This window comes from Molossus molossus, unplaced genomic scaffold, assembly GCF_014108415.1.
Source record: "Molossus molossus isolate mMolMol1 unplaced genomic scaffold, mMolMol1.p scaffold_m16_p_22, whole genome shotgun sequence".
Lineage (NCBI taxonomy): Eukaryota > Metazoa > Chordata > Mammalia > Chiroptera > Molossidae > Molossus > Molossus molossus.
The window spans coordinates 7,277,229-7,295,532 of record NW_023425358.1 but is presented as its reverse complement, the minus strand read 5'-3'; the positions used below and the strand labels follow the sequence as shown (position 1 = coordinate 7,295,532).

The following is an 18,304-nucleotide window of genomic DNA, read 5'->3' as shown; positions in this document are numbered from 1 at the left end:
CGTAGACTCAAAGTGCACGGCACTCGGAGAAAAGTGGGTATGGTCATACTTATATCAGAAAAAAATAAATTTCAAGATAACAATGGAACAAGAGACAAAAATAGATGCTTTAAATGATAAAGGGGAAAATGCATAAAGAAGATATGACACATTAATATATATGCACCCAACCAAGGAGCACCAAAATATACAAAGCTATCGCTAACAGATTTAAAGGGAGAAACTAACAAAAATGCAATTGTAGCAAGAAACTTAAATACCTCATTGACAGCAATGGATAGATCATCCAAACAGCAAATCAATAAGAAAAACTCAGCTGTAAATGACACATTAGTCCAAATGGACAAAGTTAATATTTACGGAGCTTTTCACCCCAGAACACCAGAATATGCATTCCGTCTCGTGCACATAGAACATGCTCACGGATTTGTTGGGGCACAAAACTAACTTGAGAAGTCTGAAAGCATACAGAGCATACGCTCTGACCACGATGCTTTGAAACTAGAAACTCACTGCGAAGAGAAAGCTGGGAAAATCAAAACCTGCCACAGAAAAGTGACTAGGTCAAAGAATAAATAAAAGAAGAGATCAAAAGATGTAGCGACAGACGAGAATGACAATATGACCTGGCAAGGACGTTGGGATGCAACAAGAGCTCTAATTAGAGGGAAGTTTGCAGCACTGCAGGCCCACCTCAAACACCAGGACAATCTCAAATAAACAATCAAGTAATTCGCCTTAAAGAAATAGAAAATGAAGAACAAAGCCCAGTCAGTAGAAGAAACAAGAGTTTAAGAATTAGAGCAGAATTAAACAAAGTAGTGAAGAGAAAAACAATAGAAAAATGTACTACAACAACGAGCTCGTTCTTTACTATATTTCTATACTGGACAAGAATACTACGAAAGGTTATAACCACCAAATTTGATAACCTAGAAGAAATGGACAAGTTTTTTAAAATATATGACTTTCCCAGATTGAATCATGAATCGGAAAAGGTCATTAGCCACATCAACAATAAGGAGTCATTCAAAACCTCCCCTCAAAAACGAAAGTCCAGGATAAGACTCACATGATCATATCAATAAATGCAGAAAAAGCATTTGACAAGATACAACATCCCTTTATGATCAAAACATTCAATAAAATAGGAAGAGAAGGAAAGTACCTCCACATAATAAAGTTCATATATGACAGACCCTCAGCTAATATCACATTCAATGGTAATAAACTGAATGCTTTCATTCTAACCTTAGGAGCAAGAAAAGGATGCCCATTCCCTCCACTGTTATTCAACATAGCACTGGAAGTCCTAGCCAGAGCAATCAGGCAAGCAAAAGAAATGAAAGGCATCCAAATTGGGAATAAAATAAAATTGTCACTGTTTGCAAATGACATGATTCCACACAAATAAACCCTAAAGACTCCACCAAAATCTATTAGAAACAATAAACAAATACAGTAAAATTGCAGGATACAAAATTAATGTACAAAAATCTGTTGAATTCTTATATACTAACAATAAAATATCAGAAAAACAAAGAAAACAATTCTGTGTGCAATTACAGAAAACAAACAAACAAACAAAAAACACTTAGGAATAAAGTCAACAAAGAAAGTGAAGAACCTACACACTGAAAACTACAGGGTGGGGCAAAAGTAGGTTTACAGTTGTGAGTACACAAAATACAGAGTTTATTCTTGTATTACTATTTATTAATTATTGTATTATTTTTCATAAAAACAACTATAAACCTACTTTTGCCACACCTTGTATAAGGCATTGTTGAAAGAAATAGAAAAAGACCAAAAGAAATGGAAAGATGTTCATGTCCATGGATTAGAAGAATTAACATAGTTAAAATGGTCATATTATTTAAAGCAATATACAGATTTAATGTAGTCTCCATCAAAATCCCAAAGGCATTTTTCAAGGGAATTGAACACACACACACACACACACAACCCATCAAGTCTGTATGGAACGACAAACGTCCCTGAATATCTAAAGCAATCCTGAGAAACAAGAACAAAGCTAGACCACACTCTTTGACTTCAAATTATATTATAAAGCTATGAAAATCAAAACAGTACACAGACCAATGGAACAGAATTGAGAGCCCAGAAATAAACCCACATGTATACAGGCAATTAATTCTCCACAAAGGAGACCAACGTACAATGGAGAAAGAAATGCCTCTTCGATGAACGGCGCTGAGAGGAGTGGAAAAGCCACACGTGCAAGAATGAAGCTGGCACCACACACAAAAATTAGCTCAAAATACATTAAAAGCTCAAATATAAGCCCAGAAACAATAACATATATAGAAGAAAACCTAGGTACTAAACTTACAGACTGTGGTCCAAGAGAGGCTTTAACGAACCTGACCCTCGTGGCAAGGGAAATAAAAGCAAAAATAAATGAATGCAACTACATCTAACTAAAAAGCTTCTGACAGCAAAAGAAACCATCAACAAAACAAAAGGCAAGCAACCGAATGAAAGAAGATATTTGAAAATAATACATCTAAAAAGGGGCTAACACCAAAAAATATATAAACAAGTCAACAACAAAAAAACAACTATCCATTTAAAAATAGTTATAAGACCTGAATAGACACTTTTCCCAAGAACACATACAAATGGCCAAAAGACATATAAAAAGGTGCTCAACTTCGCTGGACATAAGAGAAATGCAAACCAAAGCCTCAATGAGGTACCACCTCACATGTAGTAGAACGGCCATTACCAACAAGACAAGAAATGACCAGTGTTAGAGAGGTTGTGGAGAAAAAGGAAACGTCACACACTGCTGGTGGGAATGTACTGTTGCAGCCACTATAGAAAACAGTCCGGAGGTTCCTCAAAAAAATAAGAATTGAGCAATCCCCCTTCTGGGTATCTACCTGAAACATTTGAGAACATATATTTGTAAAGATATATGTACCCCTAAGTTCATTATAGCATTATTCACAGTAACCTCAATGTGAGAACAACCTAAGTGTCCTTCAGTGGATGACTGGATAAAGATGTGGTTCACACACACAATGGAATAGTATTCAGCCATAAAAAAGGTGAGAAACTGTTGTTGGCAATAACATAAATGAATTTTGAGAGTATCATGCTAAGAGAAATAAATGGAAAAGGACAAAAACCTCACGACTCCACTTGTAAGTGGGATATAAAAGAGAAAGCAACAAATAAACAAACAAAACTAACAAACTCATAGACACAGACAACAGTAATGGTTACCAGAAGGTGGGTGGGGACTGATGAAGAGGATAAAGAGGTCAAATACATGGTGGCAAAGGGAGATTAGACTTTGGATGGTGAGGACACAATGCAATATACAGATGATTTATTATAGAATTGTATACCTGAAATTTACATAATTGTATTAACCCATGTCACCCCCCAAAAAAAATGTAATTAAATAAAAATAACTGAAGGCAAGGATGTGAGGAAATCACATAAAACCTTTACTCATTGCTGGAAAGAATGTAAAATGGTGCAGCCACTATGGAAAATGGTGGTTACTCAGAAACTAAATGTAACCCACTACTGAGTATATACAAAAGGACTGAAATCAGGAACTTGAATAAAGATGGGAACACTCATTTACAGTAGGATTATTCACAATAGCCAAAAGGTGGAAGAAACCCAATTATTCATCAATAGATGACTGGGCACATACAATGTGGTACGCATATACAAAGAGTATTATTCAGCCTAAGAAGAAAAAAACCCTGACACTTGCAACAACCCTCTGAACTTCGAAGACATTGTGCTGAGCAAAATAAGCTGATCACCAAAAGACGACTACTCTCTGATTCCACGTATGTGAGGTCTTAGTGTAGTCACAGAGTCAGTAGAATGGCATTTGCCGAAGGCTGTGAGGAGTAGAGATGGGAGTTAGTGTTTAATGAGGACAGAGTTTCAATTTGGAAAGATGAGAAGATTTCTGGAGGTGAATGGCGGCGACTGTCTGACATAACGTGAATATATTGAATGCCACCGAACTGCACACTTAAAAATGGCTAAAATGATACATTTAATGTTATGCATATTTTACCACAATCAATACAAAGGGGGAAATGGAGAAACTCTTTGAGGGTGATAAAGATGTTCTGTACTTTGTGGAGTGGTGATTACATGGATGAATACGGATGTCCAAGTTTGTCAAAATGAACACTTAATATGATGCATTTTAACTTAAGTTAATGTTCTTCCCCCCTCCTCCCTTACTCTCTCTCCTTTCCTCCTCTGCTCCCTGGTCTCTGGCCCTTTGCTAGCATATTCCGTGGCTGTGACTGTTTGAAGAGGATAGTCCAAGATTAATTGGACTCTATAGCTTCCACACTGCCCAGAACAGTGCTTGGCATAGAGCTGGGCAGTCGACACTGCTTGTTTAAATTGTAACTTCAGTAACATACACTTAAAACAAATAATGCTACTGTTTACTGCGAGCTTACTACATGTGAGAATTTAATTTAAGCTCTTAGAAGCTTAATGCCATGCATTCCTTACCAACAACCCGGTGAAGTGGGTATATAGTGCCTGTCTCTTTTTAATCAGAAAATTGAGACAGAGAAATTTAGTCACTTGTCCAAACTCATACTGCCAATAAGTACCAGAGCTAGGATTTGAAGTGAGATTTTTTTTTTTTTTTTTTTTTTTTTTTACTGCAAAGCCTTAGCCTGGTAGCCTCTTGATGGAGGTTATATTTTATCTCATATATCACTAAGCATCCATTGACTAGGCAGTTGTAAAATGGAACATGTAATCGAGAATATCCTATAAACTGTTCCCATTGCCCAAGTACATCAGGATACAGGCTGCTGAGACATATCCAGGGATATCAGAGTGAGAGCTTATCACAGATGCTGCTGTATTTCAGGTCAAGAAAATGGGTCCACAAATCCCTTCATTCTGAGGTGCCCTCTGCAATGTTAGGAGTCATCACATTGTCTTTCCCATCCTCTAAAGTTGGCAGATATACTGAGAGAATGTGCCATCCTCTACTTTGTAACCTTGACAAAAAGGGGAGGGACAGGCATAGCTCCCTTGCAACTGCTCAGAATCTCCTGACCGAAAGAATATTGTAAAGTTCACAACTACTGTCATTATAATAAGCAAGAGAAGACAGCACAAGTTAAATATCAACTATGTAGGGAGAGATCATTATCTCAACTAGGATTGAAATGCCAAAATCTCTGGTTGTAATTTCAGAGACTACCCATGGCTTCCAAATGGGTGAGAATATCTTCATTAGAAAAAGCACATAAGCATGAGGGGAAGGCAGCATAGAGCTAGAGATAAGGCATAAGCATGCTAAGCACTCATCTTTTCAGTAATCTTGGAGCGCCTGCTACATGTTAGGTCTTGTGTTGGGTACTGATGACATACAAATGAAGAGGGGTTTCCATATAGTTAGCAAAAGACATGAAGGAAATGAAAGCAACAGGGAGAGGTTTAGAGATGACGTAGAACGCACAGGACAACACAAAGTTGAGCACTACTGTTTCCTCTTATAGGCAAGCATCTCAGTGTGAGCATGGCCACCCCAATGAGACACCTGACGGTTTCAATTCCCTGTGTAGCAGATGCTGTTTCCTCCTTTGATCCATCACGGGGAGTTCCACACAGAGAGCAGGAGACCTTGTGTTGTGATGGCATCAACTGCAATAAATCCCAGTCAAAGTGGACAAATATCCGACCTGGCGATTATGTATGTATCTGAGAAGGACTGAGCGTACACAGTTTAGTTGCAGAGGAGCAAGTGTGAATTGAGCTAGACCTCCCATGAGGTGGTCTCCAAAAAGGACATACAGGTGGACGGGCAGACAGTAAGCACTGGAAAGGCAGTGAAGCACTAAGCTGGGAGGAGCGGGATCAGGGGTGGAGCAGATGTCTCGGAGAAGAGGTCTTGTGTGGACAAGGCAGTACTCCCACCACCAGGGCCTGCGGTACATCCAACAGGGAGCCGTAAGAAATGGCCGAGCACTCTGTGACAAAACGGGGATTTCCAGCTGTGGGATAAGTGGGAACCAAAGGTCAGAAAGAGTCAGATCCCAGCAGCCAGTGAGCACCTGACCCTCAAGTTGCTCTTTGCCTTGACTTAATATGAGCTCTGGACACCTGTGGGATCCTGCCACCTGAATAGTTGGACATGAAGACATTCACGCACCACAGACTCAGCAGTAGGACATGGCAGTTCTTGCCCACCAATTCCTTCCTTCCTTCTGATTATTCAGTAATTCCACTTCAGTCAATTTTTTTTTTTCTCACATGTACATGTTTCCCCATCTCTCTAGTTCCTGTGCCTTCCTTCAACTCGTAGCTGGCACGTGGGGACAATCTGCCTCCTACACAGATCTTCCCTTTTTTGTCTTTCATTCCTTTTATCTATCTTCCTGTCTTCATTAATATTTATGACAGTATCCCCAATCATCTGAGAAGTGGAAACGTATACTTGAATCAAATAAAATGAGAGCAACGCATCATAAAATTAGATTTGTCACAACAAAAACAATACAAGCTCCAAAACTTTTAGAGTATTCTCAAACTATCTTTGAGAAACTGTTTCCATATTCTCTTCCTCTAATGATGCCTACTTTTCTTCAGCATCCACGATAAATAGAAAATTATCATATCCATTTTTTTCTCTTTTGCGTAATTACTTCTCTGACAACAATGTTGTTTTCTATTATTCTTCACTGCTAGTATATGGCATCTTGGGTAATTATGAGTTAAATTGCCTTCTGTGGGCTAGCCAGAAAACTTAACAACCACTTACAACATCCTTTGTTCTTATTATGGGATGGAAACGTAGTTAATCGAGATACCATAAATCTTCAGACTCGCTGAAAATGTTTAATATTCAAAACTAACTTTTAAACATCTAATTGATGGGCGCTCTTGTGGGAAGCCAGGTCAAGTCCTGCAGCCTCTCTTTGATTGAAGCAAAATGTACCAGCCGCAGGGAAGAGGCGGCCAGGAGGGGTCACATGGCTTCTAGGGTGTGGAACAGCAGCAAGGTGAGTGGAAGGTCTGTGGCGCTGTTTACACAGCCTCAGTGGTTTAAATTAACATATGAATATAAGGATGGGAGGGGGCTATGAAGTGACATACTTTAGGATTTAAAGAAAGTACAGAAGTACTTCTCTCTTTGTTCCAAACTTCATAGTGATGCTCTCGGAAATGCTGTCACACCGGTGTTCTTGGGGACACGTTGCTTGCTTGCTTTGTCTCCATTCGCATGATCCTGAGATGCCGCGTGTGCTGCGGGAGGCTGGGGAACACGGGAGGACAGCCTCTGGGGCAGGTTCAGAGCTAAGAGCGCTGGTGATTGTGTTGAAGCACAGGGGGCCGTGCAGTGGCTGCCACTCTGTGCACTGCCCCAGGCTGGGCAGCATTTACTCGGGGGAGGTGAGCACCAGGAACAAGGGGGCTGCCAGGGGCAGGGAGCACAGCCATGGCCCTCCAGCCGTGTCCAATGTCCTGACCGGTAGTCCACCATAGGTCCAGGGAACTGAGAGGGGCTTTGGATTTCTCTGCCTGTAATACACACAAGCTTCTGTGTTCTCCAAATTTGGGAGGGGTACTCTAAAACAGAAGAGAAGCAAAGAGGGTCTTCCAGGAGCAAATCCAGACTCTGACAGAACAACCGTGTGACCAAAGGCATGTGACTTAACTCTTCCAAACTTCAATCTCCTGGGCTGTTATTCGGAGTCATAATATTCTGAAAATTACTTGAAATAGTGAGAAATGGGTCTGGCATCTGACACATAGCACACCGTAGCTAATAGGATCTGTTTGTTTCAAAAGTCCCCCCACCGTTGCACATTTTGTTAAAGGGTCCATGGTACGATCCTCTAGACACGGGTATAAGCCCTTCTCCCCTCTAACTTCTCTACCAAGGAAATGCAGGCCCAGCGCTGGGCTGCACACATCACAGCTTCCACGTTCCCTTAGGAGGAGATGCACCAGCTCCAGGAAGCTCCAGGGAGGCATCCTTCCCCGGAGGTGGGGGCGGAGAATGCAGCCTCTCCTCCCAAAAGGCTCTCCTGCAAACTTTCTCTCCTTCAACCAAACCCCATCTGCAAAAGCACATCCTGTAGGGTGCGTCATCAACACATAACCAGCCCGAAATCATGTGGTGCTGTCTCGTCTGGATTTTGTAAAAAATAAAAAACAGTTAACACTTAGTTCCTAACTTAATAGGCAATGCAATTTCTGCCAACACTGAAAATGTATTGGACCATAATTCCCTCTACACTGGGAACACTGCTTCCTGTTATTAAGTCATTTTAAAAGTCCTCCCTTGGGAAGGTCAAATAAGACCTTCCTCTCTGCATCTCAGCCCTGCACCCCATCAGTCCGCACCCCACTCTCCCCCTCCCTGACTCCCTCTGAGCCAGGCACACAGAACCACAGGGAGCAGGCCAAGGGCGCAGTCCCTTTTTAGACACCGAAAGGAAGGGAAATGAGAATGATGACTAAACTGACCCCAAGGGCCAGATTTAGTTAAAGGCCAAAAACTGAACAAAAAGGCTGAGATAAGAGCTGCTAAGGTTCCCAGGGCAATTAGAAAGCCAGGAAGCAGATAGCTTGAATGCTTTAAGGCGTCACCTCCCACCCCTGCTCGGCCTGCGGTGTGGAGCCCGTGCGTGGGGACAGATGCCTTCCTAGCCGTCAGTGACCGCCGAGAGTCAGAGCGCCCCAGCCCTGTCCTTCAAGCCAGCTGGATCCTGCAGCCGCCCGGGCGCTGCGCACCAGGCCCCACGGCCGGCCAGCCTGCCTGTCCCCGCCGCCTCCTTGCCGTGTGTGCCCTGGAGTCCGGAGCGAGGCGAACCTGCGCAGACAGCCTCGCTTCCGGGACATTCTCTACATGACAAGGAGGCTCCGCTCAACACTGCTGCCCCGCTCGCTCAGTGCCTGCCCTCGGGGACAGTGAAGCCTTCTGCGAGGTTCCAGATCTCACCGAAACCAATGGGGGATTCAGCTGTCCCCTCTGGCAAATGATTTAAGCAGAATCCAAAACCCTTCAGGCCTCCAAGATGTCTAACCAACTGCTCTGCTTGGATGTCCCAGTACCATCGTTTGAAGAGAATAAACCCTTCAGATAGAAGCTGCCGAGGTGATAATATAAGAAACTGATTCCAGTTAAGACGGGTGAAAGCATTCAACCAATACTTGTCATGTTAACCCCTAGTATCCACCACAGAGTCTGCACTCAGCCCAGGGGACATGGCTGCTGACCCCAGAAACTCGCCGTCCAGCCCACCACACAGACGCAGGTCCCCTGTGCACCTGTCAGAGCAGAGCGCTGTGGCGATTTTCCCTGGGATTCAGGTGACGGTAATTCTTGACAACAAGCAGAGAGCAGGATGCTGAGTGGAACTGGGAAGAGACAGGTCCATTTTCAAGGAGTGTGGGGGTGGTTAGAAGGGGCAGCAGGTGGAGCAATTGAATCTGGAGGGACTGAGGGCAGCACAGGCAGTCAGCAAGGGCTCCACGAGCCCCGCTCACACCTTGCACAGCACACTGCTTTACAGTGAACAGAAAACGCCATTTACTTTAGCTCCCCTGGTGCCATAGACTGGGCGCATATTGTCCCCACGTGGATGCAACTCAGCTGAGGTGCTCAAAATCGTGCGCTCATTTGACGGTACACTAAGAATCAAACCCAGGTATTGATGCCCCCGAGCCCAGTGCTGGTTCTAGAGTGCCAAGGGGGCCGTGGTGAGGTGCACGCAGGCATGGCAGAGACACGTGCGTGGGGTGGGACCACTGCGGCCCTGCACAGCGGCTCTGGGCTTCAGAGCCGTGGGTCTCAGCTCTGGCTCCACATTGAAATACTGGAAGAGATTTGCTAAATGCCTGCACCTATGCCCACTCCAGAGATTTGACTCCATTGGCCGGGGGCCTGGCAGTGCCTTTGAGAAAGCATCCCGGCTAGTGCCAGTGTGCAGCCAGGCCAGCAGGGCCACTGGAGAAGCCTCTGTGCACCTGACCCGAGTCAATGCCTCCTGAGCCCTCATCGTCCCAGACAAGAGCCAAGTCCTTGCATGTCCCAAGTCCTCACTCCGCTCCGGCAACTTAAACTCTACAACGCAAAAGCATGCACTTGTCTTCAATAACCTGTTGGCCATTCTGCATTTCTGAATTTACACAAAAACAAAAGCTGCTGGTGGTGAGTGCAAAATACAGAGAAACACCCAGGAAAACCACAGGAAGTTGTCCTCGGGAGCTCGACTGCCCCACTGCATTGGCAAAGTCCTGCGGCTCAGCTTATTCATCAGCAGTAGGTAACCTCCGATACCAGGTTCCGAAAGGGTTTGCTCAGAACTCCTCACACAAATCCAGGGACATTCTAGAATAGAGTTATTAAGCACAGTCCCAGATCAGCAATCCTGGATCTGCAAAACTGATTATCCCGCCATATAAATAATGAAAACAACCACCACCGTATGTTGGCAGGGACTTTCCCCATTTATTGGAACAGTTACAGCAGCAGATCCTCTCTCTGTCCTGCCTCACCCCTCACAATGTTCATGATGTGATCCCAGTGAGGAACCAAAGCGAATGGAGAGGAGATTAAGGCCCATGGAGAAAGCACATCTGGCCATCATTTGTGCAACTGAAATAGCTTAATAGACACCAGCTGACCACACTGAGCACACCGGCTCCTTTCCTGGCGTGGGCACTGTTCAGACGCAGGACTTCTGCAGACTTGTCATATCTAATCTAACAGAAAGGCACAGAACATTTTTAACCCAACAGCAGATAATTGTAATGAAGTGATTCTGGCCAAAAGGGCCCATTTGCAATAATGAATTCAAATCAGATTCATAGAAGCTATAATTCAGACATAGTGAATACCACCATCATTTCCATCTCCTCTCTCTTCCAAGAAGGCAAAATAACTCCATTTTCAAATAATTATTTTTACTTTTCAAGTAGCCCTTTAAAGTAATTACAAGAAAGATAATATTGCCTCACTTATAGCTAATGAGTTTCATGCACCTTCAAAACTTCAGGGGCGTCTTTGCCACATCACTTCCCAGCATCCTTCAGTGCAAACACCTCTCACACGAAAACTCGTATCTGCAGGGAAGGAAATTCTCCTTCTCCACGCCAGGCAATTTCTCACTGGAAAATTCAAAGACGAACCCAGCTCTCTCCATTTCTTTGCTTTTCCTACTCAGTCTTTGGCCTCTGATGTGACTTTGTTCAAGATTCAGTCCCAGGCTTGGGATACTTTGATCCACAGAGGCCGTATTTGGAAAGGTTTCCTGTGGCTGAGAGGGTGGGAATTGGTCAATATGTTTCAATACATTCTGAACACTGATTTCCCAAACACTGACTTTCCAATGGAACGTCTGTGAGGAGACTAAAGAGTGACCATGCTTAAGAGTCACATTGTTTTAGAAGCAAGACACAGTAGAAAATGAAGCATGACATGTCTCTCTGGGTTTGAAGCCATGGACTTGCAGAGGCCGGGAACCTGGACTCGCCCTCTGGGCACTGACTAGTAAGTTCTTCGAGGTGGAAGCACAGCTGTTCACTGATAAACTGAAAGAGCAGGGGGGACAAAGGGACAAAGGCCGAGACCCCCAGAAATCTTCAGGAGATACTTACGTTATTTTAAGAAACACTGTATTAGTACCAAAACCGAAACTTGAGATGTCAGGGAATAACAAAAATTAAGTGATGAAGGCAAAAAGGAAGAAAATAAATTAGTATTTATTATTATTTTGCCTTTTGGAAAAAAACATTTAAAATGGAGGCATTTGGTTAAAAAATAAAAAACCCAAGAGGTGAAGAAAAAAAAAAGTGGATATAAAGAGATTAAAATGTGGACAAATGTGCTGAATTTCTCTATTTCAGGCCAAATTATACAGAGAAGAGAAGCAAAATCAACATAAGACATTAGCTTACTTTTTAAAAAATGGAGCATGCAATCAGGTAACAGATAACAGTTACACTTGCGCATGTAAGGTTTTTTTCCCCCCCTCTAAACAAAGCACAAAAAACAACTATTCAGCACTTCCTTTTTTCACTCCCATTCCCATTACCAAGCCCAGCTGCTAAACATTAGAATTGAAGATCATGAAAACAGGCCAGCAGCTAATAAAAAAAAAAAAAAAAAGGTAGATTGAAGCTGGCCCTCTGCTGGTGGAGCAGTCTTATTGCATCCTGGAAAGTTCAAGTTTTATTACTGGTTTAACTTTTTAGGGGAAGGCAGAGGGCAGAGGAATTTGGAAAGTCAGTACTGAGGTTTTATTCGATGCTGTGTCTCATCCCCCCTCCCCCCATAGGAGATTAGAAGATAAAGAGAGGTGTGTGGCAGTGTCAACATCCCTTCACACCTAGTAACACTGACCAGCATTTCCTAGGTGACCGTGCACGGGACCTGCTCTTACCCCCGGAACTACTGGTATCTTTGAGATCACTGGTCCCCTGCAAATGTGCAACCCGCAAGTCATTTCGCAGGGAGGGGACTCCCAAAACTTCTCTGAGGCAATGAAGTAGACACAGTGCACTCTACTCTGGGACAGGCTGAAAGATGCCAGGAGGTTTCCCTCCTGCTATCAGGGAAGGAGGTCTGGCTCTATCCTTTTTTTTCTCTTTCAAACTTGGGGCCCCTGAACACCAGGAATAGGTTCCAGGACCTATCCTCTAGCTCAAAAGGAAAAAAAGAACCACCCAAAGTGACAAAAATCCAACCTTAGCCCTTGGGCTTAGGAAAAAAAATAGCTGGTGTCCCAAGAGGCCTTTCCTTCCTTCCCCAGGGAGAGGCTTGTCTAGATGTAGAAAGAGTTCAACCAGGGGGCCCAAAAGAAGAATAGAAAGGAAAACCCCACCGTCGTCCTCTGTTCCTTGGAGAAGCCAGCATTTTTGGCTGCAGAATCTGGGGCAGAATGTTTTATTTTCACTATAACCATCAAAGTCACAGACAGGGCAAACACATTCACCCTGTGTACACTGTGAGCCAGAGTTAAGCTGGGACGTCCCTGAATCTGTCTCCTAGGACCAGAATTGCCTCATTAAAGGGATAAAAGATGATATCTGCTGAGCTGGTGGAAAGTTGTGGCTGCATTTTTATTAAAGTCTCTGCTGCAGCAGGTCCAGTCCCCAAAGGTTCATATTCCGAGCATTTCCATCCCTCTGCCTGGAGCATGTAAGTGATTCTCTGTAACTCATTAAGGTAAAACAAAAAGCGTTCCTATTGTGTTTTTTTGCACAGGAGTGATGTCCTTGCATAAAAGCTACATGTTTCCTCTCCTTGGCCCGAGCCTGCAAAGATAAAACTGCCCTCATAATTTATGATCGGGGCCCAGGAGCACCTCGCAGGGTTGACATGGATGGCTGCATCTTGAGCAGACTCATAAGGGGCCATGGCCCAGCACTAGCAATTCCAGAGCCTGGAAATTTCGGTATCTCTCTGAGAGGGGCAAGCAAGCCCTTCCTGAGCATTTCCTGCCTCGTCACATACCTCGCAGCATGTGAGACAGCCACTCAGGCACCCAGCACCTTAGGCTAACCCCAGGGTTTCCATGCCAAGGCTCCCCTGTTCTCTGAGCGCGGTGCCAAGGCCAAAGTGAATCTAGCCATATCGCAGACTCATAGCTACAAGGACTCCCAAGCATGGACTTCAGTGTTCACTCCTAAGATCCTGGACCAGAGAAGCTAGAGCAAACGACACACCTGTCCAGTAGAATGGTGTCAGCAACCACTGGATGCAGCGGGGCACCTCCTGAGCCTGCAAAGGCTCCTCCCAAGCTTTCTGCCCTCTTGCTCACCCTTGCCCACATTATCACATCCCAGAGCCTCAGTCCCCGCTGAAGTACGGCTCCCTACCTGAGGGTGGCGCTCTCCCCCTGCCGGACCGTCACGTTGTCCATAGCTTTGGGGAAGGTGGCATCTCCGCTGCGCACGGGCACTCCTGTGGGTACAAGGAACAGCAGCCTGAGAGACACGACCACGAGGCACTTCCAGGGCAGGAACAGGTACCCACAGACCCCCATCCTCGACAGCCACAACTTCCCAGAACGCGGCAGGTCCCGGTGCCCGCCCCACACGGCGGTGTCAGGAGCGGTGTGGGGGGAGAGGGCCGGCTGGAGCAAGCCAGAGCAGAGAGGGAGAAGAAGCGAGTCCAGGCTCTCCGGAGTCTAATGATTCTTCCTCAGATCCTGCCTCAGCTTTCCAGCCTGGCAGGACCAGATGCCCCTCCTGCGTCCAAAGCGAGCGGTCCGAGGCTCTCCTGGGGAGGAGGGAGGCAGCCCGGACGGGAGAGGAGGAAGGAAGCTGCAAGGACGAAGGTCACGGATTGTTCTTGCTCTGCCTCTCTCTTCAAGACGCTACTTTAAAATGCAGTTGGGCACGTTCTGCAGAGGTCTGGCATCAAAAGTTTATAACCCAAAGAAGCCAGGCAAGTGTCTGACATAAAGGAGAAGTCATAAAAAGCTGCTGCCTCAAAGAGAGGAGACAATGTTTTATTAGATCACACATATGTATAGGTATATTTATGAACAGCCCAAGTCTCGAATCTGGAACCCGAAGGCGCTAAAAAGTTCCACCGGCGACAGAGGCCGGCTGGGCGCTGGGAGCCCGGGCGCCGCGATGTTCTGCACGCAGCCCGGGCGGCGACTGGCGACCAGCCGGGCCCGCGCTGCCAGCCCGCGGAGCGCCGCCCGGCGCAGACTCGGGGCGCAGGGGAGCTGGGCGGACGGCGCCCCCGCCTCCTCCGGGGACGCGAGGACGCGCGACGCCACGTTCAGGAGCCACCCCCGGCCTCCGCGCCGCCTTCCTCCACGGAGCAGCCCCGAAGCCACGGCCCCGCCGCGGGGTTGTCATGGCAGCAGCTCCATCACTGACCGCCACTTTCTCCGGTGCCCGCGCGAGCGGGCGGGCGTCCACCTTAACCCCCACGGCGCCGCGCCCACACGGGCAGGGAGCTCGCAGGGGTGAGGCGACACCTCGTCGGGCTCAACTGTCCCCGACCCGAGGGCCAGTGAGAGAAAGGTGCGCCCTGCTGGTGGCTCAGCTGCTGGCGGGAGGGGCTGGGGTGTTGCTGGGAGGAGCGATGGCGGGCGGGAGAGGGAGTTTTGGGGAAAGCGGCACATTGAGAACTGATGCTCGAACCTTCCCTCCCCATGCCAAAGCAGAAGTTGCCAAACTCCGCCCTGGAGAGCCGCTGCGTTTCCCAGGACGGGTGGCTGAACCGGTGTGCAAGTCCAGCCCGTCCCTCCCTGGCGACCTGCAGTCCCACAGCAGGGCTCTGGGGCCTTGTCCTGCTCTGATGACTCACCTGGGCAGTGCTCATGGCCCTGACTTGCTGTCTCTCAAGGGGACAGTGCTGGGTTCCTGCTTACCACACGACACGCACCCAGTCCTGGTCCTACTCCATGCTTATTACTCACCTATCTTGTTTATAAAAAGACAAAGTGAGAGCTGGGAAAAAAACCCACAGGGATTCTAAAAAGTATGAGGACCGCTTTTCAGTGGCATTACCACCAGAACATGATGTGGTACCACAGTGGTACTGGGAGGGGACTTGGTGATAGAGCCTTCTCAGAGGCCAGACTACCACTTTGTTTGGGGCTCACATTAACTTCTTTCAGTTTCTAAGTGGAGAAGCCAGGTTCCCCCCTTACTGCGCATGGTGATTTAATGGCTGTATCATCACTTCGTGGTTGTATCAATTTAATGATCGCCATGTGCATTTGCTTTACTGTATTCTTTCTCAAATCCTCTCATTAAATTACACCAGGCACTGACTAATTGTTACAATGAAATTTAATTGAAAACTAAGTTTTAAACTTTTATCATTTGTTACTTCACTTGCTGAATGATACAGCGCCATGCTACCTGCTCTGTTATGAGGGCTGCACAGGTAAATCTTGCCCACCTTCCCTGTAAAAGGGTAGCCCACAAACACTTTTGGGTCTAAAGTTTTTCATCAGAGCATCATACCTCGGGAAGAATACTTGTCACTAGTCATGCCACATACGTTTCGTATGTTTTAATACAATGAAAACACATTGTAGGAGCTATAATACAAGCTTCTCGGCTACAGGGCTGAGATCGGTAATGATGCTGAGGGGAGAGGCTGAGCGCTCAGACAGCAGCCAAACAAACCCCTTACTGGGGGTTTCAATGACATGCCTTTCCTGAAGATTTGAGTGGCCCTGGGTTTTCTGTGCACACATTGCACCTAATCCTCTAAATTCTGAGATGCGCTTGTCAATTATCACCAGACTGGAAGGGCTTTCTCAGTGCGTTAACCTGTGTATAGCTGAGAACGAGAGACTGTGCTTACGATTTTCTTCAATTACAGAGTGTGTATCCTGAACACTGGGTGTGTGTGTCGGGGGGGTGGTAGCGTGGGGTTGGGTCTGGCGGCCACACAAGTCACGCAGCTCCTCCCACTTGCTCATTGGGTGCTCAGATGACATTCTCTATCATGCACCTGCTGGCTGTGGTGTTGGTCAGGAGATGCCAACGGGGCAGCTGCTAAACTCTATGTGGGCTCATAGAGAATTGCTGGAGATGGAAGTATCGGGGAAGAAACCAGAGAAGGTCAGGGCATGAGATCCGGGTGGGGAAAGAAGAGCTGGGCAGAAAAGGAAGAGTCAAAGAGAGGATAAGGGAGCACTAGGTAGCCCTAATAATATGCAGTGGACCTTGCTGAGGAAGGAGGGAGGAACCACGTCCCATTGCCTGTTCTGCAGGGCTGGCTCCTCCTAACTGTGGAATCTGGCATCCTAGAGAACAGGGCCGTGTTCTCTTGGGTAAGTTGGTTTCCTAGTTCAACTTTAAAAAAAAAAAAAGTTTCTTCTTTATTGATTTTAGAGAGAGAGGAAAGGAGAGGAAGAGAGAGACAGAAACATCGATGAGAGAGAAACATTGATTGGCCGCCTCCTGCATGCCCCCCACTGCGGATCGGGCCCACAACCTGGACATGTGTCCTGACCGGGAATCGAACCGGTGACCTCTTGGTGCATGGGGCACCGCTCAAGCACTGAGCCACACCGGCCGGGCTAGTTCAACATTTTTGAGTGAATAAATGGGCTGAACTCAAGGGCTAGTTAGTTAGAGAAATGACTACAGCAGTCTCCCCCGTGTGTTGATCTATGTCCGTGGACAGTTTTATGGGGGAGACTTTGCTCCTCTGCAAGGCATTGCGAGGGACCAGTACATTCACTTATACACTAGAAATCCAAACAGATCAAAATGAAAAAGAAAAAGGCGTGAGATTCACCATGAACAAAGCACTTTGTTTATATCAGGAGTTTTTAAGGAATGCTTAGCTGAGGACCACAATAGGGACCCCCCCAGTTGAACCCCCTTTGCACATATGACAACATGTATGAAGACAAATCATGCGAGGACAAGGGAAAGCACTGATTGTGCAGGAGGTTCTGAGGTCGGACTGTCTCTTCAGACCGACTGAACCCGCCAGCTGTGTGGGTGATGCGTTAGAATGTCTATCTCACCCGCCTCTTAGGGTTTAGGGCGCCATGAAATGTCCCCGAGATTTCGTCTTAAGGTATGGTAAGATGACAGACATGGAGACAATGCCTTGGAAAGATAGTGTATTACTGAGCAGGGCCACATGGCGAGGCACCAGGGTGAGTCAGGAAGCAGAAGGAGCAGGAGGAAGCCGGGCTCAGAGCCTTTACCGTGCTTTCCAGGAGAAGGAATGGGCGGGGCCGGGTAGACACGTGGGTTTGGGATTGGAGCACTAGAATAACTGTGGCATGCTCTTGGCTACAGGGGTGGCCTCTAGCTGCCAGTCCGCAGTCCTGGGGTGAGCTGGGGCAGGGGGCATATTGGTGTGGAGTGTGGCAGTTGGGTAAAAGCAGCAGTTGGAAATGCTGGTTGGTTTGCATTTGGAAGGGGTGCTGAGGGCAGGTTGTTTGCTGTCTCTAGGAATTAGCTGGCCCTGAGAGGGGCAGGCTCTCCAGAATTCGGAGAGATCGCAAGATGTCCATGCATCATAAAATACAGAGAGTAAGTAACATAATTAATACTGGGTGACAGTTAAAGAGGTGATATATGCAACACATCATCAAAGGACTTGACGCAGTGGACGTTTTTAGTAATCATACATTACGATCCTGTAGTATAGCTCCCACTTTCTTGATAGCAAATTAATATGTAAAAAGATATCAGTAAACGAATGCCAATGCTCTACGTATAAACTAGAACTGTGATTCAGACCCACAGACATCTTCGTAGCTAGGGTGATTTGTAATAGCAAGTACAGACTGGGGGCCAGGACAATCACACTGGA

General features: G+C 46.2%; 1 protein-coding gene across 3 annotated transcripts in view; it reads right to left on the bottom strand.

The window, feature by feature from the left end:
- Positions 1 to 14,584, bottom strand: part of OPCML (opioid binding protein/cell adhesion molecule like) — a 518,700-nt gene extending 504,116 nt beyond the window's left edge. Inside the window, exon 1 of one of the 3 annotated variants that reach the window (XM_036276639.1) lies at positions 13,867 to 14,584. In XM_036276639.1, coding sequence (XP_036132532.1) covers positions 13,867 to 14,033 — 167 coding nt within the window. In that variant the 5' untranslated portion in view covers positions 14,034 to 14,584. The remainder of the gene's footprint in view (positions 1 to 13,866) is intronic. The other 2 variants (XM_036276640.1, XM_036276638.1) reach the window with 2 other exon arrangements.
- Positions 14,585 to 18,304: the final 3,720 nt, after the last annotated feature.